Source organism: Piliocolobus tephrosceles, chromosome 7 (assembly GCF_002776525.5).
Source record: "Piliocolobus tephrosceles isolate RC106 chromosome 7, ASM277652v3, whole genome shotgun sequence".
Taxonomy (NCBI): domain Eukaryota; kingdom Metazoa; phylum Chordata; class Mammalia; order Primates; family Cercopithecidae; genus Piliocolobus; species Piliocolobus tephrosceles.
Genome location: NC_045440.1, coordinates 37,964,266 through 37,983,285, shown reverse-complemented (window position 1 = coordinate 37,983,285; position 19,020 = coordinate 37,964,266). Strand labels below are relative to the sequence as shown.

The 19,020-nt window shown below is 34.9% G+C and overlaps 1 protein-coding gene and 1 long non-coding RNA gene across 3 annotated transcripts in view; both read right to left on the bottom strand.

The window, feature by feature from the left end:
- LOC111544189 (disintegrin and metalloproteinase domain-containing protein 18) overlaps positions 1–2,226 on the bottom strand; it is a 148,176-nt gene extending 145,950 nt beyond the window's left edge. For both annotated transcript variants that reach the window (XM_023214646.2, XM_023214647.2), the window contains exons 1-2: positions 2,119–2,226; positions 1,457–1,533 (exon numbers count right to left, since the gene is read on the bottom strand). In XM_023214646.2, the coding sequence (XP_023070414.1) occupies positions 1,457–1,533; positions 2,119–2,173 (132 nt within the window). In that variant the 5' untranslated portion in view covers positions 2,174–2,226. The remainder of the gene's footprint in view (positions 1–1,456; positions 1,534–2,118) is intronic.
- A 4,939-nt stretch (positions 2,227–7,165) lies between these two features.
- On the bottom strand, positions 7,166–17,675 carry LOC111544082. The gene is made up of 4 exons (XR_002732034.1): positions 17,567–17,675; positions 10,892–11,057; positions 10,626–10,683; positions 7,166–7,335 (listed from the first exon to the last, which is right to left on the bottom strand). It is a non-coding gene; the product is annotated as an uncharacterized LOC111544082 (long non-coding RNA).
- Between the last annotated feature and the right edge of the window lie 1,345 nt (positions 17,676–19,020).

The following is a 19,020-nucleotide window of genomic DNA, read 5'->3' as shown; positions in this document are numbered from 1 at the left end:
TAGATAGATAGATAGATAGATAGATAGATAGATAGATAGATAGATAGTTGGGGTTTTTTGTTTGTTTTTTGTTTTTAAGAGATGAAGTCTCGCTCTGTCATCCAGGCTGGAGTACAGTGACACAATCATAGCTGACTGCAGCCTCCAAACCCTGGGCTCAAGGGATACTCCTGCCTCAGCCTCCGGAACACCTCGGACTACCGGCACACACTACCACACCCAGTTAGGTTATTTTTGTAGAGATAGGGTCTCACCAACTTGCCCAAGCTGGCCTCAAACTCCTGGGCTCAAGCGATCCTCTCACCTTGGGATCCCAAAGGGTTGGGATGGGATTACAGTCATGAGCCATTGTGTTGGCAGAAAATAACTTATGCAAATAACTTTTCAACAGAAAGCAGCTTACTGTAGTGGAATTGGAGTTACAAATTAAAGATTAGACTCTACATGCTGACACAGATTTGATGCCATTAATATTTTTTAATCCTCTGTCTTTTAAAATGAATATATATAATAAATAATTCCACTTCAGGAGGATAATGTGATAAATAAGATTTATAAATGAAAATCCTTTCCAACCTCTCTAAAGGAAAGTATTCATTTTATTGTGATTCCTAAACACAATTTGACATATATTTTATTTATTACAATTGTTCACTAGTAGAACATAGCCATGGTAAGTCCCAATATTGTGTGCCAAAATAGAATTAATGAATTAATCTTTTCCTTACTCATAATTTTAAAATCACTCTTTCAACCTGAAACATTTTCAGAGTTGACATACATTGTGTACCTTTTGACTGCATAGAAATATAAACCCCTATATTGTAACTTCCAGTTTGTAAAATAGAACATTTTAACTATGTCGATTTCAGGCATTTTAATCAAGCAAATATACAAGACTGAAGGCCTTCAGCTTAATCACTTTTTAATCTAGCAGGTTAGTAATTTTCCAACTTCTTTTTCGAGTTAATTTTTACTTATTGTAGTATTTGTTATCATAACAGGGCAAATGTGACATTCTTATTTTTTCTTTGCTTTTTACAAATGTCTTTGTAGGTTACATGCTATTAAGACTGATGCTTGTGGATCAAATTTTCCATGTCTAAATTTTGCTTATGACCAATTTCTACATCATTTAGTGGACAATAAAAAATTTGTTAATTTGTTGGCTAAACCATGGTCATGCATATTTTATATTGGTTTCTTTTTCCTACCAGTTTGATTGCTGAACATTTCTTGGAAATTGTGAACAAGTAGTGTGTTAGGAAGAGATGAAGAGAAAAGACAGGGAAATAAGCAGTAGAAACGGGGGAGAAGAGGATCAAACCATGGCAGGAGACAAAATAGCACAGGCAAAATATTATGATTTGGCAATGAATACAATTCCTTATGATCTGACTTAATATAAGGGTAAATACAAATTGCCATAAAACTATAAATATTCCTCATCATTTACCTTCCTCTCTGAAACTTCACTGTCATTTGACAAAATCTTCCGTGGAACTGTGACATGCAGAAATCTTCCTTCAGAACCTGCAGTAAGGAAATGTGTTTGTTTTCGTCTCAGTCATCCACAATCGTCTCAGTCAAGCATGGGATCTTATCCCTGACTGCATGGTGGCGCCTAAAATTTTAAGTAAACGTTTTTACATGTGCTCACACTCTAGTCCACAAATTTCACTACATAATTAACAGCACATTGAAAATGGCTAAGGCACAAAAAAGAAAAAAAAAGTAGACATTGCTGTTCTACAGGCCCCTCTAGTTCCCTTTTAGAATCGCTGCGAGGCTTGCTTCCTCAGGACTCCGAGGCGTTCGCTGAAGGCAGTTAGTACTCCACCACCTCCATCCTTCACAGAGTGGGAAGATCCCGGAAGGCGCACTGCGTGTGGGCCGCTGAGACCATGGGCGCTGATGCAGAGCGCTAACAGCTCCTCCGCTAAGGACCTTGCTTCCCCTGGCCTGGCGTGGAAAGGTGTCCCTGACACACCGGAAGCACCTGCTTGAGATCCCAAAACGGAGCGGGGGAGGGTCCCAGAATAACAAGAAACTGCTCCCAGGAAGAGCCCAGGCCCGCTCTAAAGCCGAAGAAGAAAGGGGAGGCTACCGTGGACTTACCTACGTGGGCTTGCAGCCTTCCAAGCTCAGTGAGGAGGGCAAGGAGAAAGAACATGGCTCAACCAGAGCGCAGGAGGCACAGCCAAGAACAGAGACCGTTGAGCAGCGCTGAGCTCGCGGGCAGGCTCTTGGCCACCGGGCGCCTGGGCCAGGGAGGACCCTGTGCTGCCCCGGGACCCTGGGGGTGAGGCCTGAGAAGCTCTGGGGGCTGGGCCACTTTCGCAGGGCAGGGAGAGGAAATGCCAGATGGAAGCATAGGTTGCGCAAAATTTGTTGCAGAGAAGTTTAAGTTGTTTAAAGCCCTCAGTAGTTACATTAGGGTAAATAAGCCAGATTTTCCTTGTTAGTGAGGTTCTAGGTAAATTTGTTTCTCCATATCACTGTTTTATGGCAGGTTTTATTTACTAAGGTGGAAGAGAAAGAGGAAAAGAGAAATAACAGCTATTTTTATTAGCTATTATTACTAGCAATTTTCTACATGCTACTGCTGACTTAAATATCTTTGCAAATACGGAAAAATTAAGAAAATTGAACTTTTTAATGCTGGTACAATTTCACCATTATTCATAATACCAAGACATGGAATCAACCTAAGTGTCGATGAGGAATGAGTGAATAAAGAAAATGGGGTACATATACACAATGGAATAGTACACAGCCTTAACAAAGGAAATTCATTACAACAGGGATGAAACCAGAGAACGTTATGCTAAGGGAAATATGCCAGGCACAGAAAGATAAATACTGTATGATCTCATTTGTATGTGAAATCTAATAAAGTCTATCTTATAGAAAGGTGATTACCAGAGGCTGGGGAAAGTGGGATGAGGGATGGGGAAAGGGAAAATGTTGATCTAAAGGTACAAAGTATGAGTCAGACTGAAATAATAAGTTTTAATGATCTCTTGCACTACATGGTGATCACAGTTAATATAATAAGCATATTTCAAAATTGCCAAAATTTATTTTCAATGTTCTCGCCACAAAGAAATGATAAATTGATGAGGTGATGGGTATGTTAACTAGCTTGATTGAAGCATTCTATAATGTATACGTAGATCAAAATATCACACTGTACCCTATAAATACACAAAATTATTTGAAGTATATTTGCAAAAAAGAAAATGGAGTTTATCCTACTAAGACCATCAAAAAGCACTTTTCTTCAACTGTGTATTTTTCTCATAAAACTATATTATAATCAGTGGAGGAAAGAGAAAGGAAAGCTTTAATATTTAGTGTTATTTTTGCAAATAAAGAGAATTCAAGAGAATGGAACTTTTTCTTGAAAAGACAATCAGAAAGCACTTTACTTCAATTGTGTACCTTGCTTACTACACAAGATTATAATATAGCGTTCTAAGGGAAAAGAAAACTTTTGCAATGCAATCTGACTGTTCTGTTAACAGTGACTCTAAGCTCTGAGTAAGAAACTCTGGAGACAGGAAGGGCAGCAAGGCAAGGGGAGAGAGAAAAATTGAGACCACTGTGGAAGACTATGCAACTGCCTCCCTTAGCTTTTTGACAAATATCTTAAATGGCACATGTCCAAAACCTAACTCATCTATCACATTCAAGCCTTTTACTCCAGTACCCCCTATTTCAGGGATGGATTGTGTCAAAATATGTGTGCAAAAATTGTGTGCAAAATTGTGTGCAAAAATAAAACTGATCAAAGCCAGACGTGGTGGCTCATGCCTATAATCCCAGTACTTTGGGAGGCCAAGATGGGTGGATCACCTGAGGTCAGGAGTTCGAGACCAGCCTGGCCAACATGGTGAAACTCTGTCTCTACTAAAAATACAAAATTACCCTGGTGTGGTGGTGGGCACTTATAATCCCAGCTAGTTGGAAGGCTGAGGCAGGAGAATTGCTTGAACCCCAGAGGTAGAGGTTGCAGTGAGCCAAGACCGTGCCATTGCGCTGCAGCCTGGGCAACAAGAGCAAAACTCTATCTCAAAAAATAAAAAACAAAATAAATAAAACACATGAGGACTAAAACTTGAATCTGTTAGATACTGGTACACCTGAACAGATAGCTCAAAAATTATTATTGACAAGAAGCAGGCCAGTGAACACAATGACCCAAAATAAGTTAGTGGCAATGAAGATGAGAGAAGTCTGGTAGAATTATCCCAGGTTATATTTTCTGGTAAAATTATCCCAGGTTATATTTTTAAACAGCTTTATTGAGATATAATTCACATGCCATGCAGTTTACCCATTTAAAGCATACAATTAAGTGATTTTTAGTATGTTCCCAGATATGTGTGACCATCACTATAGTCAATTTGAAATTAGTTTCATCGCATCGTGAAAAAACTCTGTGCCCATTAGCCATATAGTACCCTCCCACCCCCAACACAAGTTCTTTGTCCCACCCCTCTACTGCCTAAATAACCACTAAACTAATTGCTATCTCAAGAGATGTCTCTATTCTCGACATTTCATACAAATGAATATGTTATAGGAGGCACAAAGAAATTATTTAGGTACACAAGGTAAAGTGAGTCCCTGGTAGAAATCTTTCCTTTTAACAAAACGCAGCTCAAAAATAGCCCCCTTTCTCACCTCAGGCAGTTCAAAGAAATCACTTCTCTTCTAACAACAAGCAGGCGAAGGTTCAGGCCGTAAATCACAGATCAGGAGCTTGGGCACAGAAAGAAGGGGAAAGTCTCCTGGGTAATCACCAAACTTCACACACAATGGGCCCCAGTAAAACAGCGAACTTTAATAAGCACATTCCTTTCCCTTTAGGCACGCTAAGATAGGGAAGCTAAAAGCAGGCTTGTTGAGGGGAGGGAATGCCTGCAGCTGCAAGAAGATATCTGGGAACAGACACAGAAACTCTCCCTCCCAGATAAGCACAACAAAGTTACACAGACTGAGATTCTGCCTATGTGGGCAGGGAATGGAATGAGAACTGACAAAAAACTCTGCGCCACACAGATAGCGCACCTGGTCTCAATCAAATCGCCTGGAATGGAATGAGAACTGACAAAAAACTCTGCGCCACACAGATAGCGCACCTGGTCTCAATCAAATCGTCTGGCCCTAGGAAGATAAGACATCCCCTCCTCACGAGCCCCCTCCTCACTAGCCCATTTATAAAAACCCTGACAACTTGGCAACCCACTTGGGACCCCTCTCTGTTCTTCCCTTTTATCTATTAAACTCCTGCTCCAAACTCTGTCTCTGTGTGTGTGTGTGTGTGTGTGTGTGTGTGTGTGTGTGTGTGTGTGTGTCTGTGTGTGTGTGTCCACGACCTTGATCTCCTTGGCCATGAGACCAAGAACCTTTGTACTTGCCCCAGACAACGAGGCTGCTTCAAATACACATATAAATATTTGATGCTTGTGATTGGCTTTATTCACTTAGCATAATGGTTTCAAGGAACAATCATGTTGTACCAGTGTCAGTGCTTCATTCCTTTTTAGGGCTGAATAATATTCCATTGTTTGGATATACCACATTTTGTTTACCCATTTTTCAGTTGATGGATGTTTGGAACAGGAAACTCTGGACCTCTGTGGTGAGGTTCCTCCACCCCTGTCCGAGGAGCATCTTGGTTTATGATGAAGACTCTGTAGGTCCTAATTGGACTCCAGGTGGGCCAATGGATCCCTAACCCATGTGTAATGCTCTGTGATGTGTAGAAGTGCCCCCATCTCAGCAAGAGGCAGAGGGGAGGGGAGACCGAGGCAAGAAAATCTTACCCAGAAATGTCCAACTTCAGGGAAGATATAGAGCAAGTTTGGGTTTTCCCAAAGGACAGAGAAATCTTCTAGATCAGTTTATACAGGGCCAAGGAAGCATATGTACCTGATGGTACGATTGAGGAAAAAGAGAAACCCTCTCATATTGTTTGATATTGTTTTATACTCAGTACCTGTTTTAAGAAAAAACAATGAAGTAAAACCAAAGACAGGCAGCCCGGCGCCAGCCCCGGAACCAGGCCTGGGTCTGCCTGGCCTAAACCCAGTAGTTAAAAATGAACTCATGACTTAGAAACAGATGTTCCTGACATTGTATAGAAAAACATTGTGAAACTCCCTGCCATGTTCTGTTTCTTTCTGACTACCAGTGCATGAAATCCCTGTCACATATCCCCTAGATTGCTTAATCAATCACAACCCTTTCATATGAAATCTTTAGTGTTGTGAGCCCTTAAAAAGGACAGAAATTGTGCACTCCGGGAGCTCGGCTTTTAAGGCAGTAGCTTGCCCATGCTTCCAGCTGACTAAAGCCCTTCCTTCTACAGCTGGGTGTCTGAGAGGTTTTGTCTGCAGCTCATCCTGCTACACTACGACCTCAAACTCAGCTTGAGCAATTTCCTTAGAAGGGATACTAGTGACTATCTGGGGGCTGTGAGAGTGAATACCTAGCAATTCTTCCACTCAGTATCCTAATGCCTGGAACAGACAGGGCAGGAGAATCATGAACTATCAGAGAGGTGTGGCTGTTGGTGTCCTCTCTTGAGATGGCAGCAGTCAGCATGACCGTGGGCATCTGAAGAATCTGAAAGTTTTCAGTTTAGGATGTAACAAGTGTCAGGTCTCTGAGTCCAAGCCTGCATGTATACATCCGGATGGCCTAAGGCAAGTGAAGAACCACAAAATAAGTGAAAATGGTCAGTTCCTGCCTTAACTGATGACATTCCACCACTGTGATTTGTTCCTGCCCCATCCTAACTGATCAATTGACCTTGTGAAATTCTTTCCTTGGACAATGAATATCAGAAGCTCCCCACCCAGCACCTTGTAACCCCTGCCCCGCCTACACAAGAAAAACCCCCTTTGACTGTAATTTTCCACTACCTACCCAAATCCTATAAAAACTGCCCCACCCCTATCTCCCTTTGCTGACCCCTTTTTCGGACTCAGCCTGCCTGCACCTACGTGATTAAAAAAGCTTTATTGCTCACACAAAGCCTGTTTGGTAGCCTCTTTACATGGATGCACGTGACAACAGGTTTCTGGGTGAAAAAGAGGCAAAGTGATTTTTCCTAAAGATTCATGGCAGGTAGAATAATAGATACACACTTGCATACTTTCTGTCATATAATTTATTTTGTTTGTGCAATTGAAAGCTTTAAGCCATAATGAAAGGAGAAAAAAGGCGATTTTTGTTTTCATTGTTGAATCAAACCAGTTAATGGTAAATTTCTTGGTAATATCCTTTCTCTATCTTATGGTTTTTGATGTTGTCATGTAGTTACTGTTGTAAAAGAAATACAGAAAAATAGAAATGTTAAATTTTCATTGTTAATAAAAGTTGTCTACTTTTATAATGCAACTACAGGTATAGCAATTAATTAGTCAAATAAGACACTGCTTGCTATATTGTTGTATTAATAATTTGTGCCTGATACTCAGGACATTCATAAAGCAAAGTTCCTTATTCATGAATAATGTGCGACAGTCATATTAAAAGTAAATGTTGTAAATTCGTAGTCACATACGTTTCATTAACATGGTCTCTAAATTTACATTGATAAATGGAAATCACCAACAAGAAAACAGAGGGTGAAAGAGCAATGTAAACCTGTGAAAAAACAGAAAAAAGTTCCTATTCATTTCTCTATTATATTATGTATCTGCAGAGGGAGAGAATTTTCAGAAACGCTCAGTGCATTTCCAACAGGTTTCCACATGTACACATTCAAAACCATACTCATCATTCACTCCCCTCCACTTCCTCACCCCAACCTAAGACAGTTCTTTCCCTACTATACAGTATGTCCTTGGTAAAAGGTTTCACTATCCATTCTGCCAGAAAAGTAGAGGTCTTTGTAGTTCTCTCTTTAATTCTAACTCAAATACATCCATTCAGTAACCAATTCACCAGATTCTGCCTCTGTCATATTCCTGAAAATAGTTTTGTGCTTTTCCTCCTCTCTAATCCTGCCCTCATCACACCTTTCCTGTGCAGTCAGTAATCTCTTAGCTGCTTCACCAGTCTGCAGTTCTGACAGAATCCATTCTCCCTACTTTATCCCAATGAAATAGGTAAAATGCAAAACATGTCATGCCAGATCTCTCTCTTACGACCTCAAAAATACTTTATGCTCTTGCTCATATAGAAACACATTTAAAGTCCTTATTATAGCGTACCAGTTACTTGTCTTGGCTCATGTTACCTATTTTTTTTTTAATATCTCAGTATTCATAGATTTGCAAATGACTTTTAAAAAGCACAAAGAGCCCAAATTCTAGAAACAGGCCTAGTTTTACATTTTAGCCTTGCTGTTTTCCTGCTTTGCATCAATAATCATATTATTTAAGCACTTTTTCTTACCTTCTGCATCCAAACTGTCAATGCATTCTGTTGTGTCACCTTCAAAATGTATCCATAAGATTATCCTTACCACTCCTGACTTGAAGTACTATCTTTTCTCTCATGTATTATTTCAGTATTTTCTTTACTTCTACTCTTGCGATCATACAGACAGTTTTCAACAAGTCAGCCTTTTAAAGAGTAAGGCCATGTACCTGGAATCTGCACTATTCAGTAATTCCTTCCTTTCACTCAAAGTAAAACGGAGATGGACTCCAAAAGCTCCAAGACCCTTCATGGTGTTGCTTCTCTGACCTGACCACAACGACAGCCCTCTAACTCTGCTACAGGTGGACTCACATCTTTGGTATTCTTCAAACATTCCCAACTTATTTTGTATCATATCATTCATGTGCTTGGAAATATATTGCCTAGATATATGCATGAGTAATTGTGCCAATTCCATGCCTCTGTAGGATAGAGTTGATTTACAGCTAAAATGGAAAAGCTCAATCTTTATCTCCAGGAAAGCCTGGGTGTCTGGTTTTGATGTTTTGTTGAGAAAAAGGCATTGGGATTGTTAATGGGCCGTTTAAAGTCTACAATAAGGAACCTGGGAGCCCCTTGTTTTTCTGACCCCCCAATGCTTGTCTGCACGCTCTCTTGCTACACTGTACCCTTTGCATTTAAACAAAAGCTTTTTGTGAGTTCATCCTTTGAACTCAGGTAACTCCTTTCAGTGATCAAAACTGAGTAAGTATTTCACCTCCTTCAGATTACTTGCTTACAAATCACTCGTGCTATATGACCTATTGAGAAAAAAATATGTAAAATTGTTATCCAATTCCTTCCTCAACAGCAACTCTCCCACTCATCCTTGCTGCTATAATCTTTTGTATATGATTAATCATGTTTCAATTTACTATGTCATCAACTTGTATGGCTATTATTTATGGGCTGATAGCCTAACCCTCTATCTCATATTATTGAGGCAAGACTTCAATGAAACCAGAAGCTACTGTTGGCAGAAGGAAGCTGTGAAAAGAGGGAAAAAGGAAAGCAAGATGTTGTATTTACGTCTTATGAGTTGGAAGAAATCAGGGAAATGGTACGCTCTAGGAGAAAATGACTATGGTTGACCGATGGTGGTGGTAGGGAGTTCAGGTGAAGACACGCAGCAGGATGGTGAGATTCTGATTGAAGGACATGAGAAGAAGGCGGTAGCCAAGTGCCAGAATCCACAGGTAAGACATGGGCTTCTAATAAAGTTTTTAATGAGGATGTAGAGATTGGTCTAGGCATGAATAAAACTTTTACATTGAGGTTACAAGTTATAAAGGTTTTATTTGGTGGCAGATAAGGAAATAGAGACCCATGGACATAATTATTACTCAAACTCTGATACGAAGGAATGGGAGATAAACAATTGGATGAAATCTTGATCTTGCTCTATATTGAATTTTTGAATTTTTCAATTTACTGCCAGTAATAGACCTAACATCAAACTTTATTATTTTTCTACCCATATGAATTTGAATAGTACATGTGTATGCCTATTTCAAGCCATTTCATGGTAAATAATTAATTGTCTTTCTGCCTTAGAGGGAGAGTGTATTTAGCGTTTTGCTTAGCATCAACTAGGTCCTCAATCCATGTGTATTCTATTCCTTATCCCTAACCACATATCAGGCTATGTTTTAAGATTGTAAGTTTCTACTCTACAGTTTGATTGCTTTAAGTTAAACCCCAACAGCAAAACTTACTAAAACTCTATACATATGAGGAATTACTTAAATTATTTACATCCATATTCTTATTTCTAAAATAAGGATAATAATACCCGTGTAGTGTTATTAAGGAAAAACTGTAAATATAGGGAAACAATCTGTGTAAATCAACTAGATTTACCAATTTCTAAACAAATTAGAATCTTAAATGAAGGAGCAGGAAATATGATTATTTATAAATACTTTAAGAATGTATGTAAAATAATTTGGAAGTCATTTCTTATTATGAAAATATTTTTGATAAATATCTGGCTGATATCAATTACATTAAAATATTTCCAAATTAGCATAAAGCAGTAATAACAAAATACTTTAGTCATTGCTTAGCATATGATATTAAAATGTAGAAGCTGTGATGATAAAATATGGGAATAACGGCTTTCTCAAACTAAGGTACTGTTAAAAATTTTTAAATACGTATGTATTATGAATTATATCACTTACCTCTATGACTGGTTGCTGTCACTACTGCTGTTACTGTTGCTGCTACTACTGCTGACTTCTGATGTAGAACTGTATAAAAGAGATTAACATTGGTTTTAGGGTTAATAGCCGTTGTAATCTCAAGCAAAATCAAGAAGAATAAAAAAGCTACATTTGTGATAGCTAATTAATAGGTACCGATACCACACTTTGCTTTCCATATACCTCTCAGAGAGCATACATTTTTGTGTTTGGCCTTTATCTAATGTTGGTCTAACATTTTTTACCTTCCACTTACGCTTTTTGCTCAGTGCCAAAATCCCTTCATTTTATTCCATTTAAGACCAATGATGGCAGTTAAAATGAGGAAAGGTAGAAAAATGTAGGAACTCATGAAAAGGCCATTTTTCTGAGGAACAGCATGTCGTTTCACAAATAAGGGTGTACTTTTTCCTGAAAACATGAGAGTGACTTTTACAAACGTGATATTTAAAGCATACTGCTGATTTGAATTTTAAAATTTGAAATTCAAATGCAGTTATAGAATAAATACATAAATTTGAATTTAAAAGTATTTTCTGATCTTCTATGAACTGTGCCCCAAAATGCATTATATGTTTATGTCAACTCAGTACACTTACACATATCTTTGACAATATACAGCCATTGGCAATATGCAATATTATTGACCAATTTAGTCTTAAACTTTTAGTTATATTTAATCTTTATTTACATGATATATTCTAATCTATCATATTCTAACATATTCCCTTCTATGAATGGCTACATATAACACATTAACTTAATATTATCTAATAAAGTGTTCTTCAGATTAAAAATGGAGCAAAAAAACTGTTTCAAAGTTATTTTATAAAAAATTATTGAGGGTGAATCATAAAAATTAATAAATAATAGTACTTAAATTGAAATAATAAATAAATAGAAAGATATGTGTTCATATGTTCATGAATTAGAATTAATATTGCTTAATTGTCCATACTACCCAAAGTAATCTACAGATTCAATGAAATTTTTATAAAACTATCAATGCTATATTTCATATAAATAAAACTTTATAAAATTCATAGGAAACCATAATATAAACATATATGGAAAAAGTAGAATGGTGGTTACCAGAGGCTAGGGGCATAGCAAAAATGAGATGTGGGTCAAAGGATGCAAAGTTTTAATTAGATAGGAGGATTAAATGATAAGTATTCGATAGGATTGACATGCTAATTAACTTGATTAAATCATTCCACATATCATAACATGTCATGACACGTCATAACATCGCTTCTTACCTCATAAGTATATACAATTACAAGTTGTCAGTTAAAATTACAAACATTTAAAAGTAAATTTTAAAGCAGAGCTATACAAGCAGTTTCAAAAATAATTTTGTGAAAAATTATTGACATGCTTGGGAACTAATTTTAAAGTGAGTTAATGGCACAATTTCTATGGAAAATTTCCGCATTATTTGTATAATGTAACATTATTTTTCTTTTGACTGTATTAATTAGAAAAATAGATATTTCTCTAATTAATATAAAAATGAGTATCAAGAGAATTAGAGAGGAATATAAAATCTATGCAAAAATATCTATAGAATTAAATGAAAGAAATAAACCAGACAAGTAAAATATCAATGTAACGAATTAAGCAATCAGTATTGCCACCAAAATATTATGATATTAAATGTAAATAGACTTAGTGACCATCAAAAAAGACAAGGAAACATTAACTTTAAAAACGCATGTACAGGCATGCACACACACATATAGGCAGACAATATAATGATATCTTGATTTAAAGTGATTTGTCTAAAGAAAAGTGATTCAGAATGTTTTATATAAGAAATGAATTGCAATGCAAAATTGTTGAAATTAAGCAAATATGCAGCGACCTTAAAGTATGGTAGAGCTCAACTCTTTTAAGGTTCTTCACTATCTCATGTATGAGAAAAAGTTATTTCCGTGCTATTTTGGCTATTGGAAATAATGCTGCTATGAACATGGATGCGAAAATATCTGTCTGTGTCTCTGCTTTCAATACTTTTGGGTTTACATGTATATGCAAATTGCTGGCTACTATGGTAATTCTGTGTTTCTTTTTTTGAGGAACCACTAGAGTATTTTCCACAAAGCCTGGATCACTTTACATACCATCAGTTATGTGCAAGATTTTCAATTTTTCCACACTCCTTTCAACACAATTTTTAAAAAAAATTTTTATACTTGCCATTTTAGTAGGTTAAAATTGTTATCTCCTTATAGTTTTGACCTGCGTTTTTCTAAAAGTTAGTGATGGTAAATATATTTTCATGTACTCACTAGCCATCTATATATCTTCTTCATGTACTCGTTAGTCATCTATATATCTTCTTTCATGCACTCATTAGTCATCTATATATCTTCTTTCACGTACTCGTTAGACATCTACATATCTTCTTTCATGTACTCGTTAGCCATCTATATATCTTCCTTCATGTACTCATTAGTCATCTATATATCTTCTTTGAAGAAATGTCTGTATTCAAGTCCTTGGCCCATTTTTAACAGGGTTTTATTGTTTTGAGCTGTAGGAATTTTTTACATATTCTGGATATTTATCTCAGATATATAATTTTCAAATATTTTCTCCCATTTCATACATTTCTTTTTTACTCTGTTGAATGTGTTCTTTAATGCACAATTCTTAATTATTAAACTCCAATTTATCTATTTTTCTTTTGCTTTCTATGGTTTTGGTGTCATATACAAGAAATTATTTTCAAATCCAATGTCATGAAGATTTCCCCCTGTATTTTCTTCTGATATTTTTATAGTTTTAAAACTCACATTTAGATCTTGAATCTATTGTGAGTTTTGTGTGTGTGTGTAGAATACAAGTATGGGTACAACGTCATCCTTTTGCATGCGATTATCCAGTTTTCAAAACACAATTTTTTGAAAAGATTGCCCTTTCTCTATTGAATGGTTTTGTCAGTGTTGTTGAAAATTATTACAACATATATGAAAGGATTTATTCCTGGGACCCTTTTTTATTTCTTTGTAAATCTTTCATTTTCTTAATTTGTTTACCAAAGTAATGTATCAGTTTTCAAGAAGGTACAGAAGAGTCTTGAAGACAACTTGTCTTTTTATTTTAGCTATTATTGAATAGAAGTGAGAACTCAGATTTTTTTGTACTGCCCATAATGATTTTTAAAAATCAGTACAAGAAGACATTACACAATATGAATCAGACAAATCCAAAGAAACATAAAGCTGGACTCTAATATGTAATGATAATTATCTTAGTCTGTTTAGGCTGCTATTACAAATTATCATGGACTTGGGGGCCTATAAGCAACAGAATTGTACTTCTCACAGTTCTGGAGCTAGGAAGTCCAAGATAAAGGTGCTGGCGATGTTGTGTGGTCAGGGCCTGCTACCTCATTCATAAATAGCCATCTTCTTGCTATAACCTCACTTGTGGAAAGGGTGAAGAATTTCACTGGGATCTCTTTTACAAGTGCACTAATCTCATCTCATTCATATTGAAACACAGTAAAAATGTAGACTATAAAGTTGATTTTCTATGTTTAAATTTCAATGTAGGATTTTATAAAGCTGGTTTTTGCTACTTTCATTCCTACTTCTCTAAATAATCTGTGATATGATTTTTAAAGTACTCAAAATAAGGATAAATGGATCCCAGGTTAAAGATAACTTCTGAGGATTATTTTCAGATTAAGTAGACTTCAAGACAAATATGAAGAAATAAATTACAGAGGTAATAAAAGAAGCTGTTCCACACAAAGACATTAAAATCCAATGAATGCAGCAATTAGTGAAGATTCAAGATGGAATGAAAAATACAGTGAAATAAAAAATACGGAAATAAATCCATAATCATGCTTGGATCTTTTAAAAACTTCTGTCTCAGTATTTGATAGAAGTAGAAAAGAATTAGTTAAATCAATTATTCAGAAAGTACAAACCACTCAACTCAGCTAATATGAAATTGATGTGATGAATGGCTATATATTTATTAAGAAAATAAATGTGTTCTTAAAAATGCAAACAGAACATATTTAAAATATTCTCATGACCAAAATGATAAATATGTGAGATGTTGTACATGGTAAATATATGCAATTTTGTCTTTCAATTTAAAAACAATTTTTTAAAAATTCAAAAACTCCCTGAAAAGAAATTTACCAGCACAAAAGAATTACCTGGAAAATGTACTATTAGAAGCAATGATGTCAATTTTAAGTAATATCAAATATAGAAGTAAATACTTCCCATGTGATTTTGTGAAGCTAGTATTACCGATACCTAAACAAGATAAAGACAGTACAATGAAGAAATAATGACAGATATAAGCCTATATATATACAAATATCCTCAACAAAGTATTAACAAGTCAAATTTAGTAATGTGTAATAAATAATAGATAACAAAAATAAATAAAAGCAATAATAAATAACAATATTATCTTTATAAAAATACTACTAATAATAACATAATAGATTATAGGCAAGAAGAATTTATTTTAGATATTCAAGACTAGGTCAGTATCCAAAATTCATGTGGATATCCAAATCCATTATGTCAACAGACAAAAAGGTAAAATCATATGATCCTAGCCATTGAAACTAAATACATTCATAAAACCCAATGCTATGTATATGAAAACTATCTCAGAAACTAGGTTTTGAGAGAAACTTCCTCAAACTCATAAGGTTATCTCCAAACAAAACAAAGCAAAATCCCTACAGCTCGCATCAGACTTGATAGTGAAAGACTGAATTATTCCCCTCCTAAAATCAGTATTAAAGGTAGAATGTTTACTTACTTTAATTCATTTCTAGCCAATATAATAAGAAATAAAAGGGATTTATATTGAAAAAAAACTCTGTTTTTAAAAATAGCATGATAGTCTACACAGAAATCTGAAGCACTTACAAAAAAATCTCAGAACTAAAAATGAATATATTATGTTGCAGAATCCAAGATCAAAATGAATTGCATATCTGTATACTTACAGTGAACAAGTCAAAATTTAAACCCCCCCCAAAAAACTCACATAATTTATAATTGCTCTAAAGAAAATGAAGTACTCAATAATGAAACAACAAAACATGTATAATATCTTGTGAAAATTACAATATTTTGATGAAAGCAATCTAAGAAGACCTATATAAATGGAGTGATATGGTTTGGCTCTGTGTCCTCAACCAAATCTCACCTCTAATTGTAATTCCCATGTGTGGAGGGATGGACCTGGTAGGAGGTGATGGGATCATGGGAGTGGTTTTCCTCATGCTGTTCTCATGGTGGAGTTCTCATGAGATCTGATTACTTGATGAGTGTGTGGCTGTTCCCCTTATCTCAGTCTCTCTCTCTCTCTCTCTCTCTCTCTCTCTCGCCATCTTGAGAAGAAGGTGCCTGCTTCCCCTTCATATCCACCATGATTATAAGTTTCCTGAGACCTCCCAAGCCATGTGAAACTGTGAGTCAATTAATTCTCTTTTGTTGGTAAATTACCCAGTCTCAGGTAGTATCTTTATAGCAGTGTGATAACAGACTAACACAGGGAGATGCATGTGTCCATAGATTAGAAGATTCAATAATAGAAGAGAGGCAAATTCTTCCACAAATGATCTATAAGTTTGATACAATTTGTATCAAAATCACAGCAAGATATTTTATAAACATAGATGAGCTTATTCTGCTAATTCTAAAATTCATATGAAAAGGAGAAATTCTAAAATAGGCACAATGACTCTGAAGAAAAATAATTATTTTACAATGTTAAAAATTATGGCATAGCTATAATAAGCAGTGTGGTACTGGTGTACTGGTGGAGACAATGACACAAAGATCAAAAGATGAGAAGAGAGGATTAAGAAACACACCAACAGAAATCTGTCCAATGTTTGTGACAAAGGTGAGAGAAGAAATTCAATGGATGAGTAATAGCTTTTTCAAAAAATGCTACTGGAAAACTTGGACATCCATAAATAAAAAAATTACTATTGTCTTAATATCTCCCATCTTTTATAAAAATAACTCAAAATATATAATGAATCTAAATGTAAAATAAATAACTTTATCTTTTAGAAATATCATTGCAAAAAATCTTTAGGACTTAGGACAGGCAGAGAGTTCAATATATTTGACACCAAAAGCATGATCGTAAAATGGAAAAAAAAATGCCCTATCAAAATAAAACTTAAAAAATAACTAATCTGAAAAAATAAATTACAGACTTGAAGAACATTATCTGAAGCAGCATATTCTCAAGAAACTACTTGTATCTAGAAAATGTAAAATTTCTCAAAATGCAACGTTAAAAAAACACAATCCAATTTTAAAAATGGACAAAATATATGAACAGATTTTCACTGAAGAGAATATACAGATACCAAATAAATACAGTAAACATGTTTAACATCATTACATATTGAGGAAGCACAATTAAAACCACAATAGAGATTAATATACTCCTATTAGAATGTCTTAAAAAATAATGATGCTATCTAACATTAGTGAGAATGCCAAACAATTGGGTCATTCATATATTATTGGTGGGAATGTCAAATGACACAGCCATTCTAGAAAATGGTTTGGCAGGTCCTTTGAAGTTTAAATAAATAGAAATGTTCTTGGGACCTCAGTTAATAATTAAAGTGAGGAAAGGATTCTTCAAATGTTGACTTTTGGATGAAAATTAAGAGTACAAAAAAGTTTGGTTGACAGTATGATCTAGAGCTGCACTATCCAATATACTAGCCACTAGCCACAAGTGGTTATATAAATTTAAATTAAAGTAAAGTACAGTTGAAATTTCAGTTCCTTGATTGTACCATATACATCAGGCGCTCAATAGCCACATAGGACAGTAGAGATGTAGACCATTTCTTTGAGAGCAGAAAGCTCTATTGGAACATAGATCTAGAGACTAACCTAAAATCTATAACCTATCATCAGTACTTCCTCCTGGTGATGAACTGTCTTGCCTACAAGTTGGAGAATATCCAACATCACATTGACAATTATTCAGAGTATTGCAAACCTAAAACCAAAAGCAAATAAAATAAGAGCGTTATATATACACAACATGAACATTTAATGAATTATTTGTGACAGTTAATATAAATTATAATTTTATAATATTAAATTATAATATATAATTAATTATATACAATATAAATTCTCATTTATAAGTATTTTATAATTTATATTTATTATATAATTTATTATAATAATATAGTATAATTTATTATAAGTAGTTTTTATTTTCATGTGAAAAAATACTTTTTTAAATAAAAAGTAATATAATAAATATTCATGCAATACCTTTCTAAGCATAAATTGGCGGGGCGCGGTGGCTCAAGCCTGTAATACCAGCACTTTGGGAGGCCGAGATGGGTGGATCACGAGGTCAGGAGATGGAGACCATCATGGCTAACAGGCTGTCATTTGATAAACCCTAGCCACATAGAGAAAGCAATCAATTAGATTTTCAATATCGCTAATCATCAGAGAAATGCAAGTTACAAAGCTTTATCCATAAAGATTTGTATTTTCAGGGTTCTTTTCAATAGCACAACATGTGACTCTTTCTGTGAAACAGGGTACACGAATTAAACCAATTTCAAAATTTTTACATTGATATAGTTCAAAGTTACTTTAAATTGCAATTTTATTTTTAAATTTGGATTTAGAAAAACAAAACTCTTTTATATGGTTATAGGATGGATTACTGACTTCAGAATAACTACAGTTTAAAAAAGAACAATTGCACGCACTGTCCATCCCTATCTTGGTATATTCCTCTAAGACAATAGGCAGTCTTACTGCATAGTTCGTAATCAGCAGATTTCACATCAGGTACACAAAACTCAGATGTTTCATTGCAATATTCTGTAAAATTGCACAGATCTATGCTTTTCCTGCAAACATGTCCTCTTTTATGTATCTGTGAGACAAATGGAAACAAAATGTGTGTGTATATATATGTATATGTGTATATATGTGTGTATATATGTCTATATATAGTATATACTTATGTATACACACACATATATGAAGGGGTTAATAAAAAATGTCAAAAATTTCAAAAGGTACATTGTATTAGCATCTATCATTTCTATCATTTAACAATTTAGTGTTAAATTATGGATTTACTAAAAATTTATAGTCAAATAAATTGGAAAGGACCCAAATATCCATCTATTGATGAAGGGATAAATATATTGTAAATATACATACAATAACATACTTTTAATCATGAAAAGAAATGGAGTATGGACACATATTATAAGGAGTATGGACACATATTACAAAAACACTATGCTAAGTGAAGAAAGTCAGAGGCAAAAAGTCAAGTATTGCACAATTCTACTTATATGAAATAT